The following is a 20,364-nucleotide window of genomic DNA, read 5'->3' as shown; positions in this document are numbered from 1 at the left end:
GCAGAGGTCTTGAAGGTCTGGTCCCTTTGATACAGTTAAAGAACAAGTTAAGACCAGAAGTGTATTTTGGAAATACAACCAATCAAGTTCTAAAAATAGTAGTACAGTTGCCAAGAAACCGGGCTGTAAATCAGGAAGAAGTGTTCCAATCTTGCCTGTCTCATGAAATCAGTAGATGGCTTCTGGCAAGCCACTCTGTTTTTGTCTTGGCCTTATCTGAAACACAGGAATAACACCTTAAAATTAGCACATATCCAATACATACTTTCAAAGATTTCTCTTAAAGAGGGGGAAGAAATTTACACTGAACCTGCCTCCGTGCTGTTCTTAAGGACATGCTGATCCCCAGGAATAAAATGCCAAGGCTGTGGACAGCAGTGGGAAAGGAAAGCGGGAAATTCTCACTCCCCAAAGTTGGATTAGATACACCCAGGGCTTTTTTTCAGCGGGAACACGGTGGAACGGAGTTCTGGCACCTCTTGAAAATGGTCACATGACCGGTGGCCCCGCCCCCTGATCTCCAGACAGAGGGGAGTTGAGATTGCAATCTCAACTCCCCTCTGTCTGGAGATCAGGGGGCGGGGCCACCAGCCATGTGACCATTTTTGCCGAGGGCGATTTAAACTTTAAAAAAACTCCCCCCTTGTTCCAGCTGACCCAAAGCAACGTCATTGTGTGGTCCTGAGTTCCACCACTGAGTTCCTCCATCTCTTTTCCCAGAAAAAAAGCCCTGGATACACCTCATTGTCTCTTTGTTGTAATGGGCATGAAGTGATTTTCTTACTATTCAATCTGGGACATTTTATCCAGTGTCTTTATTTCCATGTTGACACCCAGTACATCCTGCTTGATAGAGGAGACGAAGGCCTAAGACCTAGGATTCCAAAAGCACAGGTGATGATGCAACCCATTTTATTAGCTGTCTGTGACATCCCATCTGGTTGAATCCACAGCACAGCTGCGAGGGTCTCTATGACTCTTCCAGCTTTCCCAAGGGAGGATGGAGCCAAGCCAGAAAAAAAAAATAACAGGAGGACGATGATGCAGGCTGTCCAATGCAGCAATAGCGCTGTTGAATTTTATAGCCCTCAAGTGTCTGTAGGCTAGAAAAGGAGGAGACCACACTTCGTATTCACTGCTAGCTCAGCAACATTATCTGATTGAATCCAAGGCACAAGATTGCTAACAAGCAAGTTAAGGAGGTCTTGACTCCATGTGAACATCAGCTTAGATGCTAATTAACAGACGTCTCAAAGAACTGGGGGGGAAGTGTTCCAACCAAGACATATTAACCCCAGCAGGCTCATCTTGGGTCTTTTTTGACAGGGCTCCCAAGGGACACCATTGACTCCCTGTCACATCACTGAGATCCTACTGAAATATTATTAAAAATAAAACACACAAGTTGCTTGAATATAGGGGCTCTCAGAGGCTCAGTAATTTTATCCTTCCTAGGCCCTCAGCTTGCCAACCTCCAGGTGGGTGCCTGTAGTTCTACCAGAATTACAACTCATCTCCAGCCCAGCCCACAGAGTTCAGTTCCCGAGGAGGAGACGGCTGCTTTGGAGGGTGGACTGCATGGCATGAAGACCCTCCTTGGTAGGCCTCTCAGGCTCATAGACGGTTCTCTCACAATGAGTAGCTGCAGGGCTCTAAAAATTCTGCAGCTCTCCATCTCGAAAGGAGACCCAGAGGAGGAGGAGGAGGAGGATGAAGACGGGGCTACAGAAGTGTTTTGAATGCCCCAAACCTTGGGCTCTACCTTCCCTTTTCCTTGCTGTTTCACCGAAGGGGTCAAGGAGGAATGGGCTAAACCCTCTGGCCAAGGGTTCTACACAGGGCATCCCAAGAAACTATACTTCTCTCCCCTGTCACACTAGACAATGATGTCATTTTCAGCGTGCCCAGAGGGCAATTCATTAAAAATTGCCCCCAAACTTAGTCTTTGAGGGCAATTTTTAATTAATCATCCCGTCGTGTGACCCATAACTTCCCTGTTGCGCTGGAAAAGCATTTGGAGTGCTCGAGCTGTATTACTTCTGGTGCCTGCTTTCCTGACCCCTAGTACATTTTGTTTCTTGATTTCTCTGTTTGGTTTCGCCCCGTGCCATCCGTTTGCCCCACATCCCGCTCTAGAATCTTGCTCTAGACTTTCATCATGTCTGGTCTGAGGTTTCCTAGACACAATTCTGCCCAAACTTTTCCCCCCTGGTTCAGCAATGCTGTTAGTGTACCATCTTGCCCCTTATCGATTGCACAGTGAAAAAAGCTAGTTTTTTTTTAAAGTCATATTCTTATCTCATAGGCACTGAAAATCGTATGTTTTTGTCCTTCGTTACCCATATGTAGTAAAACAAGGGAAACACTTGATGTATTCCATCTTTTGCTTTTAGCAGGAACAAATGTGCTGAATGTACTTTTCTGAAGTTCTCACATACATAGCACACCACGAGCTATCACCATCAGCTATGGGATTTCAGCAAACTGCCAAATTTAGGATTTCTTGCCAAACACCTGCTTTTTCTTCTACAGTTTTAACAATCAAGAGCAATTTGGACATGTATACCGAGATACTGTCGAAATTCCCAGAACAAAGCAGACATTTTCCTGAAGTTATGATCCCACTCGGCTTTGGGAAAAGGTTACATTTCTTCTGTGACCCTTATATTCCCCATTCATAACGGAATGGTTGTCATATGAAAGGAATCAAGGTGGTCTTTGGCTTGTTCAGGTCTCTGTGGGTTACCGTCAACCTTTGGGAAAAGACACTTATTCCCCACAGGCATCTAATGAACAGAAAGCGTGTGATAATTTTAAGAACATTTCAACACATGCCCGAATCTTATCTGGGAATCAGGCTAAGATTTATAGGGAGAATGGGGGCATTTGTCCATGTATCTACAGCCAGGAGTGCTACCTTTACAAGCAGGTTATAGCAAAAATATCAATCTAAACTCCCCTCTGTCTGGAGATCAGGGGGCGGGGCCACCAGCCATGTGACCATTTTCTCCTAGGGCAACCCACTGAGTTCCACCACCTCTTTTCACAGAAAAAAAGCCCTGCATGATACACTTGGTACCCTTAGCTAGAAAACAAAGTTGAACTCTCTTATTGATGCATTTTAGACCCAAGCAGGCAACTATTGTGGAGTTGGTTGTTGTGAGTTTTCCAGGCTGTATTGCCATGGTCTTGGCATTGTAGTTCCTGACGTTTCGCCAGCAGCTGTGGCTGGCCTCTTCAGAGGTGTAGCACCAAAAGAGTTTTGATGATATGATAGGGAGTTTTCCCTATCATAGGCAGTGCCACAGAACTATAGCATTCAAAATCACAGCTGTATCCCAGGACTGTACAAAACAGGATTTCTTCCTGCCCTGGAGAAACAGCACTCAGTTAAGGAACGCTCCTCTGTTAGGTTTTCATCTGGAAATGTTTAGCAACCTCAAAAGACAACAACATCACACTGTCAGCCTCACAAAAGGGCAGTGATTCATAGTTTCCAGGAGTTGGATAATAGAATGACAACACACAAAACAGAAAGCATATGTTTATGTACTGCCCATTATTGTATAGGAATAGGGATGCCAACTCCAGGTTGAGAAATTCCTGGACATTTGGGGGATGAAAGAGTTCTGGATAAAGGAGCGTTTTTTCAAGTTGCAGCTTCCTTGTTTATTACTCAGCAGAATGCCCCCCTGTTGAGGGTTTAACTTTGCCCAAATACCAGAGCATCCCCGACATCTCCCAGTGACACACTGGCATCACTTTCAGGTGCATGGGGAATTGCATCAGTGTGGAGGGATGCTGTTGATGATGTCCCCCCGCCTGGTTGCCCCGGTCCCTCCCACCGGCCAGCTGAGTGGTGGCAGGAACGCCTGCTGGTGGGGGGGGGGGGTTATATGCCTACTGCTATTGGAAGTGAGGGCACAGTGAAAAAGAGGGCAAGGCCCATAACTCCAGGTGACACTTGGAGGATATACCCTCCTGACATATGTAATTCCCCACTACTGAATTCCCATCTTTTCTTTTTTAAAAAACGTACGTTTCTAGCCCTTTTGGTTGTGGAGAAACAAGGGGAAATGTGCACACAGTTTTTATCCCAGTTGCCTGGAAAAGAAAGGGGAAAGCTGCAAAAAGGCTGGAGCTGAGTCTGTGAACTTCTTCTTGACCAAAGTCGTGCTGTTTCATCATCTTTTCTCCCCAGGGCTGCCAAGAGCCTCCGTGGGCCCCAGACAAAGATTCCATCTGCCCCTGTTTATAACCCTGATCCAAACCAAATATCATTAGGAAAAAAATCTCCTGACTTGCTATTAACATGGAATAGCATTACAGTTGTTGTTTAAGTAAGAAACATTAAAAGAAAAGATACAGGTTTATTAAAGAGTAGATTTTAGATTTTACTTATTTTTAAAACAACAGGCACAAGCAAAATCAAAAAGACTCCCCAGCCGAGGGACATAGCTAGAACACTGAAGTGCACTATCAGTTGAATACAGGAGTTATCCGGGAATAAGCTCCACTAAATGAATAGAGTCCAGTAGCACCTTTAAGACTAACCAACATTACTGGAGCATACGGAAGGTTATGCTCCAGTAATGTTGGTTAGTCTTAAAGGTGCTACTGGACTCTATTCGTTTAGTGGAGCTTATTCCCGGATAACTCCTTAAAGGTGCTACTGGACTCTTTGCCATTTTGCTACTACAGACTAACACGGCTAACTCCTCTGGATAAATGAGTAGAGACTTCATTGGTATCTCTCAAAATACTTTTTTTACTAGTAACAAAGCCTGTTGTGGGAGAAAATACAACAGGCTCTAGAAAGGGAAAGGCAGGCAGGTGGGCATTGCTGCCGGGTGAAGGGGGGATGGGCATTGCCATCTGCACCGCTACTGATCCCAGCCGTGTGAAGGGGGTGGGCATTGCCTCCTCCTCGACTGATCCGAGCCAGATGAAGGGGGGGGCATTGCCACCTGCTCTACTCCTGAACATGGGTGGGTGAAGGGAGGGCAGGGATTGCCACCTGCTGTGTACCTGATCCTGGCCAGGTGGAGGGTGGGCGGGCATTCCAGCTGGATGAAGGTGGAAGGTGGGCATTGCCACCTGTTTCGCTCCTGATCCCAGCTGGGTGAAGGGGGGACAGGAATTGCCACCTGCTCCACTCCTCATCCCAGCCAGGTGATGGCAGGGCAGGCATTGACACCTGCTCCGCTCCTGATCCCAGCTGGGTGAAGGTGGGGGGTGGGCATTGCAACCTGCTCCAAGCCTGATCCCAGCTGGGTGAAGGCAGTGGTCGGGCATTGCCACCTGTTCTGCTCCTGATCGCAGCTGGATGAAGATGGGGGGCTGGCATTGTCACCTGCTCTGTCTTACCCAGCTGGGTGAAGGCGAGGGTGGCCATTGCCATCTGCTCCTCTCGTGATCGCAGGGGGGTCAAGTCAGGGAGTGGGCATTGCCACTTGCTCCGCTCCTGATTCCAGCTGCGTGAACCTGAGCAAAATTCGTGAAAACTAACTAACCACAATAAAGATCATATATCAATCACGTGTAATTATTTAATTTTATACTTTAACAGCCATTATATTGACAACCATTATATGCTATTTAATGCAGAACGCACAAAGACCAATCAGCAGCTTCAAGATTCTACCAGTATTTAAATGTTAAAGCCAAGGACACAGTTAAAGTGCTATGTGCTAGTTTCCTATTGTTTGTACAATTATATTCTAAAAGTGCAAGTGCTCAAGCACCCTGTGCCTCACAAGTAATTAGTCCAATAATAAACCGTTGAAACGCTGGCCGAGGTCAAGAGAATTTGAAGGAGCAATCCAAACCCAAACAAGCCACCCGACGGATGGACCGGTTCCTGAATAAGCCGTTTCGGGTCTTCAGAGGTGACTAGATGGTAACATCAAGGGTGTTGATGCTTCTCTTAATTAATTCTTCATTCCTTCACAATTATATGCATACATCAACCCCTCTCCTTCGAAGAAATCAAGGACCAAGTGTGCGTGAAGCTGGGTGAAGGCAGAGGGTGGCCGTTTCCATCTGCTCCACTCCTGATCCCAGCTGAGTGAAGGGGGGAGGGCACTGCCACCTGCTCTGCTCCTGATCCTGGCTGGGTGAAGGCGGGGGGTGGGCATTGCTACCTGCTCCTCCTCTGATATCATATGGGTGAAGAGGGGTGGGCACTGCCACCTGCTCTGCTCCTGATCCTGGCTGGGTGAAGGCGGGGGGTGGGCATTGCTACCTGCTCCTCCTCTGATATCATATGGGTGAAGAGGGGTGGGCATTGCTAACTGCTCTGCTCCTGATCCCAGCTGGGTGAAGGGGGGAGGGCACTGCCACCTGCTCTGCTCCTGATCCTGGCTGGGTGAAGGCGGGGGGTGGGCATTGCTACCTGCTCCTCCTCTGATATCATATGGGTGAAGAGGGGTGGGCACTGCCACCTGCTCTGCTCCTGATCCTGGCTGGGTGAAGGCGGGGGGTGGGCATTGCTACCTGCTCCTCCTCTGATATCATATGGGTGAAGAGGGGTGGGCATTGCTAACTGCTCTGCTCCTGATCCCAGCTGGGTGAAGGGGGGAGGGCACTGCCACCTGCTCTGCTCCTGATCCTGGCTGGGTGAAGGCGGGGGGTGGGCATTGCTACCTGCTCCTCCTCTGATATCATATGGGTGAAGAGGGGTGGGCACTGCCACCTGCTCTGCTCCTGATCCTGGCTGGGTGAAGGCGGGGGGTGGGCATTGCTACCTGCTCCTCCTCTGATATCATATGGGTGAAGAGGGGTGGGCATTGCTAACTGCTCTGCTCCTGATCCCAGCTGGGTGAAGGGGGGAGGGCACTGCCACCTGCTGTGCTCCTGATCCTGGCTGGGTGAAGGCGGGGGGTGGGCATTGCAACCTGCTTCTCCTCTGATACCATATGAGTGAAGGGGGGTGGGCATTGCTAACTGCTCTGCTCCTGATCCCAGCTGGGTGAAGGTGGGGGACAGGCATTGCCGCCTGCTCCATGCCTGATCCTGGTCTGGGTGTCAGGTCATGCCAGGTATTTTCCCCCAAACACTTCACTGCATCACTCAGGTGTATGAGTTAAAGTTATTTTATTAAAGAAGAATACCAGTATCAAGATGGCCAGACAGGATCATTGGCTGAAGTGACTCAAGGTAGCAAAGCAAGGTTAATTATAGGACAAAGTCCATGCCCCCAGTGGGAAAGAAAGTCCATTAGGATTTTGGTGCGCTGAGCTAGGGAGCCAGGGAAGAGGGGAGAAGGGAAAAGACTCTGCTCAGTCTCTTAGGAGGTTGGCGCTGTCTCTGCTAGAACTTCAAAACCACATTCTCAGGCTGGCCAGGAAATGGTAACCAAAACACCTGCAAGATAAGCAGCTAGCAACCAGTCAGCAAAACACGTTCCCTCTGCATGTTCTCAGAGGTACACTTCACACTGCAGCAAGGAATCCATAACCCATGACAGATATGCTAGAGGCATATCTGACAGTGGGCTTCCTGCTATGGCGTGCTTTCGGAAGGACGGACTGCCTCTTCTGGGTGTCCCTCCACAGCAGCGCCCTCTGGTGGCGCACCAGGGTAGGAAGTGCGTTGTCTGGAACACGGTTAGCTTTTTATATAGTATTTTTTCAGTTAATACTTAACTGAAAAATCACTTTAAAAATATTTCTCCTCACCCCAAACAAACAAATAAAAAACAACCGCACAACAGTATAAAGATGCTTAATGGGAGGGCAAAAGTTGTGACTGTGAAAAGTCAGTCATCTTCCAGGGCAAGGAGGCCCATGAGCAGAGTCCCCAGATTCTGGTGTCTTGTTACATCTATACTAACTTTAGAAAGCAAGTCTAGTTTTCAGATGCTGAAATCCAGCTACTTCCAGGTCTCCCTTCCCCTTCCTGAAGGAAGGAAGGAAGCAAAGAAGGCCGACAAACCTAGGACATGGGGGGCAGGGGGGCGCAATCAGCATGTTGACATTTCTAGGTGAACCAAGAGTGACATCACACCACTCTAGGATTCAACAGAAACTCTCTGGTTTCCATAGATTATCTGCTGAATCTTAGTGGTGTGATGTCAGTTCTGGGTTTGGCCCAGAAATGATGTCATGCTGTCAATGTAGCAGCATTTCCCCCCTCATTTTGTTCCCTTTTGGCCTCTGCGGCGCACAGGTCCTGAGCAGATCAAAGGGTACAGAACCTTTAGGAAATAATTCTAAGATCATCTTAGAAATGGGAGGGGGTCATTTTTCACTGTTTTGACAGAACCTTGGGAAATATTGACTTGAACTCCGCCCCATATATTATTGATGGTTGTTGTGGGTTTTCCGGGCTGTATTGCCGTGGTCTTGGCATTGTAGTTCCTGACGTTTCGCCAGCAGCTGAGGCTGGCATCTTCAGAGGTGTAGCACCAAAAGACAGAGATCCCTCAGTGTCACAGTGTGGAAAAGATGTTGGCAGGTCATTTGTATCTACTCAGGAGGGGTGGGGTTGAGCTGAGTCATCCTGTCAGAGTTTCCCAGGGTGTGGAATGCTAATGGCGGGAGGCTTCACTGTATCCTGAGGAGGTTCTTTTGCATATGGATTGGTGCTTTATGTGCTAATCTCCTCTGCAGGGCTATTGTCGGGTATAGAGTGTTTTGTTAGCCTGGTGTTTTTCAGAACTGGAAACCATGCTCTGTTCATTCTTAAGGTTTCTTCTTTCCTGTTGAAGTTTTGCTTATGCTTGTGAATTTCAATGGCTTCCCTGTGCAGTCTGACAAAGTAGTTGGAAGTGTTGTCCAGTATTTTGGTGTCCTGGAATAAGATACTGTGCCCTGTTTGAGTTAGGCTATGTTCAGCCACTGCTGATTTTTCAGGTATTATATATTATTATTAGAGGTTTGCTTTATGCTTTAACTGTCCTGCCAGAGTAGGGATTAGAAATAATTAGATGGTGGAAGGGAGAGAAATGAAAGCAGATCATGAAAGGAAGAGAGGGAAATGATGAAATGAAGGAAGAGATAGAGAAGGAAATGGCAGGACGTGGCTTGTTAGATGAAAATACAGAGCAAAAGGAAGAGGGATACGATAGAGTGCCCTATGACTTGCCTGAACTTTACTTTTCAAAACTGAAATGTGTGTAAAGAAAGCACCAGAAAAAAGAATAGGTGTGAGCCAGGGCTGCCAGGGTTCCTGGCGTCCGTGGCTGCCCCTATGTGCGCACGCATACAGTGCACGTGCGCACCCCCGGCCTACATGATGACGTTACTGCACGATGATGTCATCACGCAGCAAGCCGGCCTCATTGGCCAGCGGGTGGCTGGGGAGGTTCTGCATGCCACCCCGGACACCTGCCGTGCCTGGCCCAGGGCTGCTGCACCTGGCCAGGGGTGTGTGTTGGTGGTGGTGGCGACGGCAGCACAGGGCTGGCTGGCTGCAGCAGCTGGGGGCAGGCACGCCAGCTCCATGGCGTGCTCCTCCGCCTCCGGCGCCCCCTTTGGCGCCTCAGCACCTGTGGCGCCCTGTGAGACCAGAGAATGGTGGCACCAGCCCTGGGTGTGAGAGCAGACAAAAGGGAGGAGGAACGGGGCGGTGCAGCTGGAAGCATCCCTGGAAGGCATTGCTCCTTGATGCAACAACCTGGCAGTTTACATAACGACATCGCCCTCGTGTCCTCACCTCAGACTCCTGTCATTTGCCAGCCATTGGCTGGTAAGCCTATGACAGGCACCATCTCGTCACAGGCAAGTGTTGGCTGGCCTCAGCTTCACTGCCGAAAAGTTTGCAGCCACGAGAGCTTGCTAAAAAAGGCACGGCAAAGAGGAGCAGCTGTCATGTATGCCAGCATACCTGCCCTGATTGTATTCTGCATTTGGTAATGGTCAATGCTGTTTTGTTCTGTTTGCCTGAATTATGTGCTGTAACTCTGTGATCATCTGAGAGTGTCTTAACTTCTGATATTAATTGCAGGAGAGCCAGTGGGACCCTCCGTTATCCGTTGAAAATTACTTTTCTAGCAAGTGTCCTTGGGGAGAGCTGCTAGCAGAAAACACTGTAACTTTCCCAGAGATGGGGATTATTTTCCTTTATGCTTCATGTTAAGTAGTGGGTTTAGACTCTAAAGTGATTTCAACAAGCTCTTTATTCAGCAGGAACATCTCTGAAACACAGGCAGCAAGCTGCAGATATTTATACACCCCAAACCACGCCCCAGCTTTGTTAACACCCAATAAGAACCACTTAACTAGAAGCCCTTGTTTGCATCAACTATATACATTGTAACTTATTTACAGCATAGCGATTGGTCTTTATTGTGCTGTTATGATTGGCTGCTGCTGGCACTAAACAACCAATGAGAATGCAGACTTCAGGAGCCTTGTTTATGATAGAAACTCGACTAATCTGTTCCCATGCAGCCTCTTTGGGGTTTCGCGCCAGAATGTCAGCGGACATGGGGGGGGGGGGTTCCTAAAATAGCAATGCCTTTGTTTGAATTGTCACTTCTGCCAATTGACACCTTTGGGTGAATACCTGTACTGTATGGATCTCAATAAAGCTACTTCAACTGGAACACCTGCGTGTTAACTGTGGAGGGCTTGAGGGACTTAACTTCCAGGGACTGGCAATGGGAAGTCATGGCTGCTGCTGCTTTCTCCACCCTTCCATGTTGGGTTGCCAGCTCCTGGAGAATTTGTGGGTGGATCCTGGAGAGGGAGGCATTTGGGGAGGGGCTTCAGCAAAGTATAATGCCATAGACTCCATCCTCCAAGAGGACTGATCTGTCACCTGGAGATCAGTTGTAATTCTGGGAGATCTCCAGCCGCCACCTGGAGGTTGGCAGCCCTACCTTCACACTGTGTTCCTGGTGATTTGAATGCAGAACTGCACAAAAAAATTAAAATGAATAAAAATGCTGCATTCAGGCAGAAGAAATCCTGAAATGTGATTCCAGCTCCCCCAGAATCTTGCCCCCCTGAGCGACCCTGTTTCTCCCTGGGCCTTTTGCTTCTTCTAGCTTGTGTTGCATACTGCCTTTTTAATAGGCAAACCCAGAGGCTCTCAGTGCCTTACATGATAATGGGGAAAAAACCAGTTTCACTTTTGTTTCTGGTAACAGTCTGCAGTGGTGGGTGTGCATGGGTGGTTCAGTTGTTGTCAGAGCAGGACAGTTCTGAGCCTCGATGGCCAATCCCAAGAAGAAGAAGAAGGAGGAGGCAATGTTAAGTATTTGGGGTCTTTTTTCCTTCTTGTCGCCTGCCTGCCTTGTTAAAAATAAACCATTGAGTTAGAAGAAGCTGAGTTTTTGTTGCTGCACTATACAGCTTTCTCTATTCTCTTTTAATGTCCACAGTGACAATGTTGGCGGAGAACTGGAGTGATTATTTATACTCATTTGGGGTCACCTCCTCAGTTTGCAGTGAGAAATTTTGCCTTGGGGAAGGTGGAACCTGGGTGGGGGGCAGAAGCAGACAAATGAATGCGCAGTTTAACTCATCTTGGTTTTAATCATTATTTGCAAACACCCTTGCTGTGACTTGGGTATGCAAAAGAAATGTGTGCCTCTGAGCATGTGTAGAATGCCATCAAGCAGAGTGAATTTAAAAAATGATTTATTTAAATCAGATTTTGTTTGATAAAATGGTTTTTGAGGAAAAATCTGTCTAAAGATAAATTATAGCTCAAAGGTTTTTCATAATGAAATAAGGATTAATTTTAAATTATGTAGCATGAGACTGTATATTCATGCAATGTTTAAAAAATTCTGCAATTGATTTCCATTAATTCGTTCACTAGGGCCCCAAATTTATGCTCTTCCAGAGGTGTCTGTAAGATTATTTTGGGTAATTTTTCTGTCTAAAAGATACCATCAGATGCTTGGTTTTGCAGTTCTCAAAACTCTGAATTTATGTCTGTAGAGATAACATGTCTTTCCTTTACAGCAAAAATGTTTTAAAATAAAACATAGAGACCTCAATTCTATTGTTCCTCTACAAATCTATGTACACAGAACCAACACCTTATCTCTTAAGTGCTAAGTTTCAAGAAGTTTAATGAATGGACTGTGGGTCCTCGGGGTGGACCGTAGAATAGATCTGGATAAAGAGGTGATGTTAAGAGCTAAATGAGAGGGAGGGGCTAGCAGGAGAAATGGAAGTGAAACTTTTTGAGCAGAAGTCCTAAGAAAACCAGGAAAGTTGTCCAAATATGAATGACTAACCTGTTAAACTGCAGATAGTGCTTCACATAATGATTTCATAATTATCTATTTCAATGTTAAATAACCAAATAACCATTAGTTTTCTGATATAACTGTAAAACTAACCTGAGATGTTATTGTTCTAAAATGTTAAATAAGCAAATAATCATCTGTGTTGTAAATATTAAGGTTAAAACAACCATCAAGAATGAGCCTTTTGGGAAAAAGCCATGATTTAAATCGAGTCTTAAATCGAGTCTTAAATTGAGTCTTAAATCGAGTCTTAAATGTGATTTAAATCAATTAGCCATCAAGTGCCTATTCTAACCACAAGCATGTGATTAGCATTGAAGAGGCACGCTTCTCAGGCAGGTATCAACTCCAGAATGTATCTCTAAGAAATGGAAATTCTTCATTGCTGAGGACCAAGAGGCCAACGGGGCGGAAATACCCAGATCTAGATAAATCTGAACCAAAAAAAAAATCCTTCTCTGAAAGCCAAAAGTACATGCAGGTACTCTGCACACATTTTTCCTTTCCTCCTCGGTAACTGCATACCTTTACTTCCCTGGCATTGGGGAATAATTTCTAAGTTGGAAAGAAAGATTTGCAGGCACGTGTCCTTTAGGAATCTTCCCTTTTAGTAATTAAGGTACTGATTAATTGCTGACTCCCCGGTTCAACAGTTCTGTCGGTGCACTCATTAAATCAGCAAGACTCCTGGTATGATCCTAAGCTGGGCTTTTTTCTGGGAAAAGAGGTGGTGGAACTCAGTGGGTTGCCCTTGGAGAAAATGGTCACATGGCTGGTGGCCCCGCCCCCTGATCTCCAGATCCCGTAGAATTTTTAAAATCTTTTTTCCAACTTTGAACTGAGTATCCCGTCCCATGCCATATCAGAAAGGAGACTGCCATTTGAAAAGCAAATGATGTTGAGAATGTGGAACAAAATGGGAAGATGTTTAGATCCAAACTGTTTTATATTGATGAATGCATGTGTTGTCGTCCTCTTCATATTTTAGGCCCGTCCAAAAGGAGAAGGCCTGACACCGTACCAGGGGAAAAAACGCTGCTTCGGTGAATACAAATGTCCCAAGTGCAAGAGAAAATGGATGAGTGGAAACTCCTGGGCCAACATGGGACAAGAATGTATCAAGTGCCATATTAACGTCTATCCTCACAAGCAGGTAAGGCTGTTGCGGCAACGTCTGTGAACTGTTAAATATGTACAGAAGAAGAAGTGGAATGCTGAGCTGACATCTGAGTCCAGAACACCCAAACTCGGATGAGCCAAGACTAAAGGCTATTGATAAGACCAGGGCTTTTTTTTCAGCTGGAACGCGGTGGAACGTAGTTCCGGAACCTCTTGAAAATGGTCACATGGCTGGTGGCCCCGCCCCCTGATCTCCAGACAGAAAGGAGTTGAGATTGCCCTCCGCACCGCTGAGCGGCGCGGAGGGCAATCTCAACTCCCCTCTGTCTGGAGATCAGGGGCCGGGCCACCAGCCATGTGACCATTTTCTCCAAGGGCAACCCATTGAGTTCCACCACCTCTTTTCCCAGAAAAAAAGCCCTGGATAAGACTATGTATGAGACCAGTGCAAATTGTATGTGCCGCTAATTCTTGCCTACGTAATCTTTCCAATGATTTTGGAATACGCTAAAAAAAATCAATTGAAATTGCATGTCCCCCCCCCTCAAAGAAATACTGAGTTGGCTCCAGCAGATCTATCAGTGGGAAGCAAATGAGGTCATGGATCTTTCCCATGTTCTCTCTCCAGTAGTTTCATCTGACCCCAAGAAGGTTGATTCCCAGAGTCATGGGGCATGTGTGCACCAGTAGCCACGTGGTAGAGACCGTAATGTGCAGACAGAATGAGCTGAAATCTCCCTTCCTGGCAGCACAGCTACTCTGAAAGAAGAGAACAATTTTGCCCCCTTCCTCTGCGGAGACCCCTGACCTGCATGGCTTTTAGTCCACATGGGTCCGATCACCCCTGAATCAAGGACTGCTGCCGTTCTTGTGCCCCTAAATCACTAGATCCAACTCACTGTGGTGTAAAACCTTGTGCCGTTTCTTCTTTAGAATTTCTATTGAATTTTATACTTGTAAAACCCATTCTACTAATATGATGCTGCAGGTCCAATAGTCACTGTTTTAAGCAAAATTAGTTTTTGCTTTTTCTTTAAAAATGGGATTTTTAAAACCTTGTTCCAGTTTAAAAACTGAAGGGGAGGGTGGTTGAAAAGTACCATCAAGTCACAGCGGACTCACTGCAACCCTGTAGGGTTTTCAAGGCAAGAGACATTTAGAGGTGGTTTGCCATTGTCTGCCTCTGTATAGCAAACCTGGACTTCCACGGTGGTCTCCCACCCAAGTACTAACCAGGGCTGACCCTGTTTGTCTTTCAAGATCTGCTGAGGTATGGCTAGCCTAGACCACCCAGGTCAGGGTAAAAATAAGGGAATAATATTAAATACTGTTTGTAGGGCAGGATACAACTAAATGGAATCTGTAATGTTCCAAGTATTAATTCCTTAGGGGTCTCACAGACATGATAATATTATTAAAATATTGTTCCCTTCAGTTTTATTAATTTATTTCTTCATAAAATTTATACCCTACCTTTCTGCCCTCATCAGTGCCACCAAGGCAGCTAACAGACTGAAAACATACATGATAAAAACACATCTTAAAAACCATCAAAACCAAACAAAAAAATATCATTAAAACTACGCTAAATTGCACATGCAAAAAAACAACAACAATTAAATAGGGCAGGAAGGAGAGATCACTGAGAGAGCTCCAGACAAAACACAGCCGCCTTGACCTGCGAGCAGAAGACAGCAACAGAAGGGGATATCGGTTTGGGGGGGAAATGTCATATCCATTCAAAAAGGGTTTAATGGGATGTTATTTGCCAGGTGATGTTTTTACTTCCATGCCGTGAAAAGCTTCATCTGACCATTTCCACGTCGTATTAAAAGGGGCAGGACTTTTTCTACAGATCAGTCGGCAACCCTAATAACATATCACTGATTCAAACGCTGGCTGATCTGTTGCTGCCCCCTTCCTGTTGGGAAACAAGTCACCCTGCCGCCCGTTGCCTGAAATGGGCTGCTTGCATCTCAGATCCTGCAGCTAGAGAATGGCATCACAAGGGAAGAAGACGAGCCAACTGCAAGAGAAAATGCCCTTCTTCACCAGCCTGCCTACCGCCATCAACCATTTCACAGTTACTGTTTCTGGGGAGGAACCCAGCAGTCTCAGGCCACCAGTTGCAAGGAGCCTTGTTCCCCAGTGGGAGCAGCAGAGGATCTTGCAGCACCAGCAGCCAGCCATTGACTGTGGAACAGATGTCCCCAAAATGGTGTCCATGGTCGCCATTAACACCCGTCGATTCCTTTCTTGGCACCTGCAGAGTATGTTTAGAAAGTGGGCTGGGCCAGTTGGGGCTTTTGCCCAGCAAGGCTTTTAATTGGCCATTGGAGATTTGATTGGCTGTGCAGATTTTTAAAAACATTGCTTTGGCAGCAGCTGCCACCACAGCACAAGGGCCTTCACTGTGTGATTGAAGGTAAGCTGCAGTAGCCATTTTGTGAATGGCTGTGCAAGCTGTGGCAGCCATTTTGTGGCATCCTTTTTGTGGCTCCGCCCACCATGTTGTGTCAGAATTCCAAAGCTGCCCTCAGACTGAAAAAGTTCGGGGATCCCTGCTGTAGAATACACCAGCACTGGGTTCAATCATACGCTACAGTCCCATATACATTTTTTTAAAAAAAAGAGCTTAAGTCACAGTGGTGTGAACCTTATTTCAATGCATATGTGTATGCAGCATGGAGTACACAGTTCTTTGTTTGGACTTAACTACAGTTGTGTAAATTTCTCTGGGTTAGCAGGATTAAAAAGAAACCCTGTCCATATAAAGTAAGAATAAATGCATACAGCTGGAAAAGTAAGGACAGTCCAAGATATTTCAGATGTTTGAGGAAGAAAATCCAAATTTGCCACTCTTTAATGATGTCTAAGATCCATCCCTTGAGGCAGCAAGCTCACTCAGGGTAGAAATAGGAACTTAAGAGAGAGCAGATGGGATCACACCGGTTGTTCATCTGGTCCAGCATTTTGTTTAACGCAGAAAACAGGGCTTGGAGGCCAAGGTCTTCCCTAGATGTTGCCTCCTAGCATTTGGTATTCAGAGATTTATTGCCTCTGGATGAGGAGATTCTAATTAGTTGTAGACTAACCTATTCTCAATGAGTTGGTCTGATTACCTTAGAAAACCATCCGTGCTAATGACCATCACTAAGTCCACTGGCTGTAAATTCTACAATTTAATGACTTGTTGAATAAAGAAGTATTGCATAGAATCCTAGAGTTGGAAGGGGCCATACAGACCATCTAGTCCAACCCCCTGCCCAGTGCAGGATCAGCCTAAAGCATCTCTGACAAATATTCATCCATTATCTGTCCTCAACCAGTTGCCCATTGACTTCACTGGGTGCATCTGAGCTTTAATATGGGAAAGAAAGAAAACTGTCTCCCTGTCCACCTTCTCTGTTTCATGCATCATTTTATAAATTTCTGTTATGTCTCCCTGTTGTAGTCCTTCTCTTACTGAAAAGCCCTAGACTCTTCAGCTTTTCCTTGTAGGACGGGTGCTCCAACCCCATAATCATCTTGGTTGCCTTTCTCTTTTTTGAGACACATTTACCAGAATTGTACACAGTATTCCAAAAAAGGCTGTATCATAGTTTTTACAAGGACACTACAATATTGTTCATTTTATTATCTGTCCATCTGTCCCTTTCCCAATAACCCCCAGCATGGAGTTTGCCTCCACACCAAATAAAACGAACGAATTTTTATTCATGGTAAATGACCAACACTTAAAAACACCGGTAGGAAGGTACCACAGAAATAAATAGAAATATCAGTAAAATCATTCAGAATACAGTAGATTAAAATTTTAAAAGCTTGATAGCACAGTGAAATCTTAACATTCGTCTACCTGGGCAGTTCAGGCTTTCCTAATCCTTGAAGCAAGCCATCCAAATCTGGCTACCTGTGGAGTGACCTCAGGATACCTGTCTGAAAGAAAACCTCTCAGAAGGCATGATCTTTGACTACGGTTAAAGGGTAAAGTTATAAAGAAAGGAAGAGATTTGTGAAGATTATTATACATCTTGCAATTAAATATAACATGTCTAAAGATTCTATCCCTTCCTCACAGCAGGGGCAAATCCTTTCCTCATAAGGGATTTTTGAAAAACTTCCCTTCAAGGACAGCTGAGGGAAGTACATCCCATCGCATTAGTGTAAACATTCTCCTATGCTCTTGATTTGATAAACTGAAGAGATAAGGCATAGAAGTTACCCTATTAATGGGATCTAAAAGGATTCGGCATTTCTCTGTTCTGTTTAAATCATGTTGCCTCATAGTATCTAATATCCTCTGTTTTACACCAAATCAGCATTTTCATTGAGCTTTCCGCTATAGCCTCAAGATCTCTGTCCCTCTCAGCCCTGCCAAAAGGCAACATGTATTGTCCTTAGCCCTCCCTGGAACAAAATTATCAGTATTACAACCATTGTTATATAGGCTCAATTTTGTAAAACGAAACAAGGAGGACTGTTTTAATGGATTCCCTGCTGGATTCTTCCCTAATACCACCAGAGACTCTTCCTGGCTTCATCCAGAGAAGCAAGCCAAATGCACTCAACATGCTGAGAAGCATCTCGGGCCTAACAATTGCAAATGTGCTTGGAGTTGTGATATTTGTAAATGTTTCGGATAAAGGGTAGACTACAACTTTAGCCTCAGTCCAGCTCCCATGAGAAGTATTCATTCAACAGTGACTGGATGAGCATTGTAGAAAGTGTTTATATTAGTTGCACACATGAATCTCCCTTGCTGGTTTGGAGCATTTGACCTCTGAGCAGTCAACTTCATTGTGGATGCAGTGAAAGAAAAATATGACTGGAGATGTATGAAGATTGGGAAATCATTCCTGGACAGAAGAATGTAGGCAGTATTGAGCCATTTCCAGAGACGTTAGCCTGGATGTCACCACAAGGGGCAATTAAAATGCAATTAGGAATGGATGCAGATGGTTGTTGGCTTGCATTTTGTTGGCCCTCCCATTTCCTCTCACCCACAGAGCTTGATTGGGCTGAGGAAGGTCCGGACATGCTCCAGTGCTGAGGTGTCTCCCACATTCAGGCAGCCCTGCAAATCAGAGCTTGATTCAGCCCCACAAAGTTTTCAACAAAGTTCTGTACACCAAAGGGGGATGGGCCTGTAAATGCGACTGCAAACTGTGTTTGTATCCAGTTGCTGTCCAATGACACCTTGTCATCACATCTGAATGCAGATTATATTGAAAATGGGTACAACAACTGTTACCATTCCAGTATTATGAATAACTAGCAACAAAGCCCATTGTTGGAAAAAATACAATGGGCTCTAGAAAAGACAGGGCAGGCTGGCATTGCCCCCACTGCAGTGCCCAATCGGGGCGGGAGGAGGACAGGGCGGCCGGGCAGGCATTGCCCCCTCCGCAGGACCCAGATCTGGGCAGGGGAAGCCCAGGGTGGCTGGGCTGGGCATAGCTCCCTCCCCCATGCCCCATCTAGGCTAGGGCAGTACAGGGCGGCCGATCAGCTGGGGAGGAGGGCGGTGGGCTCTCCCGTTGCTGCTTCCCTGGCTGATGGGTGGAGGGGCATCAGCAGATTGTGGTGGAGAAGGACTGGGAGGCGAGCTGTCCATCCACCTGCACTGCACCTGTGCCAGTGAGTCATCGGAAACACGGCTTGTCTTTTATATAGTAAGATAATATTTAAATGTGAAGATAAGGACCTGTATACTTCATGATGCAAAGGGTTCTGTAACCAAAAAGCTGAAAGGTAGACAACCTCATAGCAAGAACGAGCTTCAGGAAAACGTGAAGCACAGCCAGTAGAACACGCTTAGAAGAACACAGCAAAGATCACCCTAGCCCCAAAGAATATTTTTGCTTCCCAGTTAATTTAAAGGAGGCCAAAATTAAAATGGATCCATTACAAATGAGACTGGAGTTTGCCTGACTGATACACCATGCCAGAAATTCAGACTCCATTCCAAGGTAGGGAATCTCCCTTCTGGGGCTGGCAAACGGCAGCAGACGTACAATGGAAGAAATGACTGGCATTGTCCATAAAGTGCCCTGGGTTTTAGAGTGGGGAAGGCTACAGTTTTAAGAAAGCATTACGGCAAAGTGGACCCTTTTTATTATTATGGGTAACATTAGTTTTGAGCGGTTTTTGAGCTGTTGTAATCTAAGTATATTTTAGGCATTTATCCTTTCCCCATTATCTCCTGTCATTTTCAGGGGAACCATTTTCGATTTGGGGACAGAGGTAAAAGTATACAAAGGGAGGGGCCAAGATTCCCAACGAGGTTTAAAGGTTGGCTCATCATTACTGCATTTCAGTTTTGAACAGTTGTTTAGAAACGTGTGTTTTTGATTATTTCTTAAGTACCTTCCAGTAATGATAATCAGTCACGTCGTCATAGGTCGGTTGCCTCCTTTTTGTTGTTGTTAAGCAAAGACAGATGCCTTTTGCATGTGTGTATTTATTTATTTTGAATATTTATACTGTGAGGCCAGTCCAAAGGACTTGGGTTGGAATCTTGAGAATCTCACTGACAGGAGCTGCACAATGAAGCTTCTTTGAGGGTGTGTGGCTCACTCAGGCCAGTCAAATGCACCACCACACTGTCCAGTGGGAAGTGATTTCGAATTTCTGATGCCAAATGGCTCAGCCCAGCCTCTGACACTATGACAGCGGCAGCCCTGAGGATAGATCCTAAGACGCAACATGGGCAACCATAGGTCTGTCAGGAGAGTGGTAGCTCCTTCACTCAGGCAGGATGGATTTGATTAAAATCAAATCAATTTAAGTCATGATTTAAATCACTAATCAGTAAGACTAGACAAATCTTGGTTTTCTACATAAAGACTCACTCTTTTCTACATAAAGACCCCTCACACTTAGCTTCTTGTGCAGATCTATTCTAATCCCAACAATCTTCTATTCATTGAATGTTTTGAAACTTAGCACTTAAGAGGTAAGGGGTTGGTTTGGTGTTCAAAGACTTGCAAAGGAACAGTGGGATTAAGGTCTTTTTCTCAACTGTGTATGTTTAT

The 20,364-nt window shown here is 45.7% G+C and overlaps 1 protein-coding gene across 1 annotated transcript in view; it reads left to right on the top strand.

The window, feature by feature from the left end:
* ZCCHC24 (zinc finger CCHC-type containing 24) overlaps positions 1-20,364 on the top strand; it is a 182,825-nt gene that overhangs the window by 148,125 nt on the left and 14,336 nt on the right. Inside the window, exon 3 of the mRNA XM_054982578.1 lies at positions 13,197-13,361. Within this exon, the coding sequence (XP_054838553.1) occupies positions 13,197-13,361 (165 nt within the window). The remainder of the gene's footprint in view (positions 1-13,196; positions 13,362-20,364) is intronic.

The sequence above is a fragment of the Eublepharis macularius genome, chromosome 6 (genome assembly GCF_028583425.1).
Source record: "Eublepharis macularius isolate TG4126 chromosome 6, MPM_Emac_v1.0, whole genome shotgun sequence".
Classification (NCBI taxonomy): domain Eukaryota; kingdom Metazoa; phylum Chordata; class Lepidosauria; order Squamata; family Eublepharidae; genus Eublepharis; species Eublepharis macularius.
This window is presented reverse-complemented; position numbering and strand designations above follow the sequence as displayed.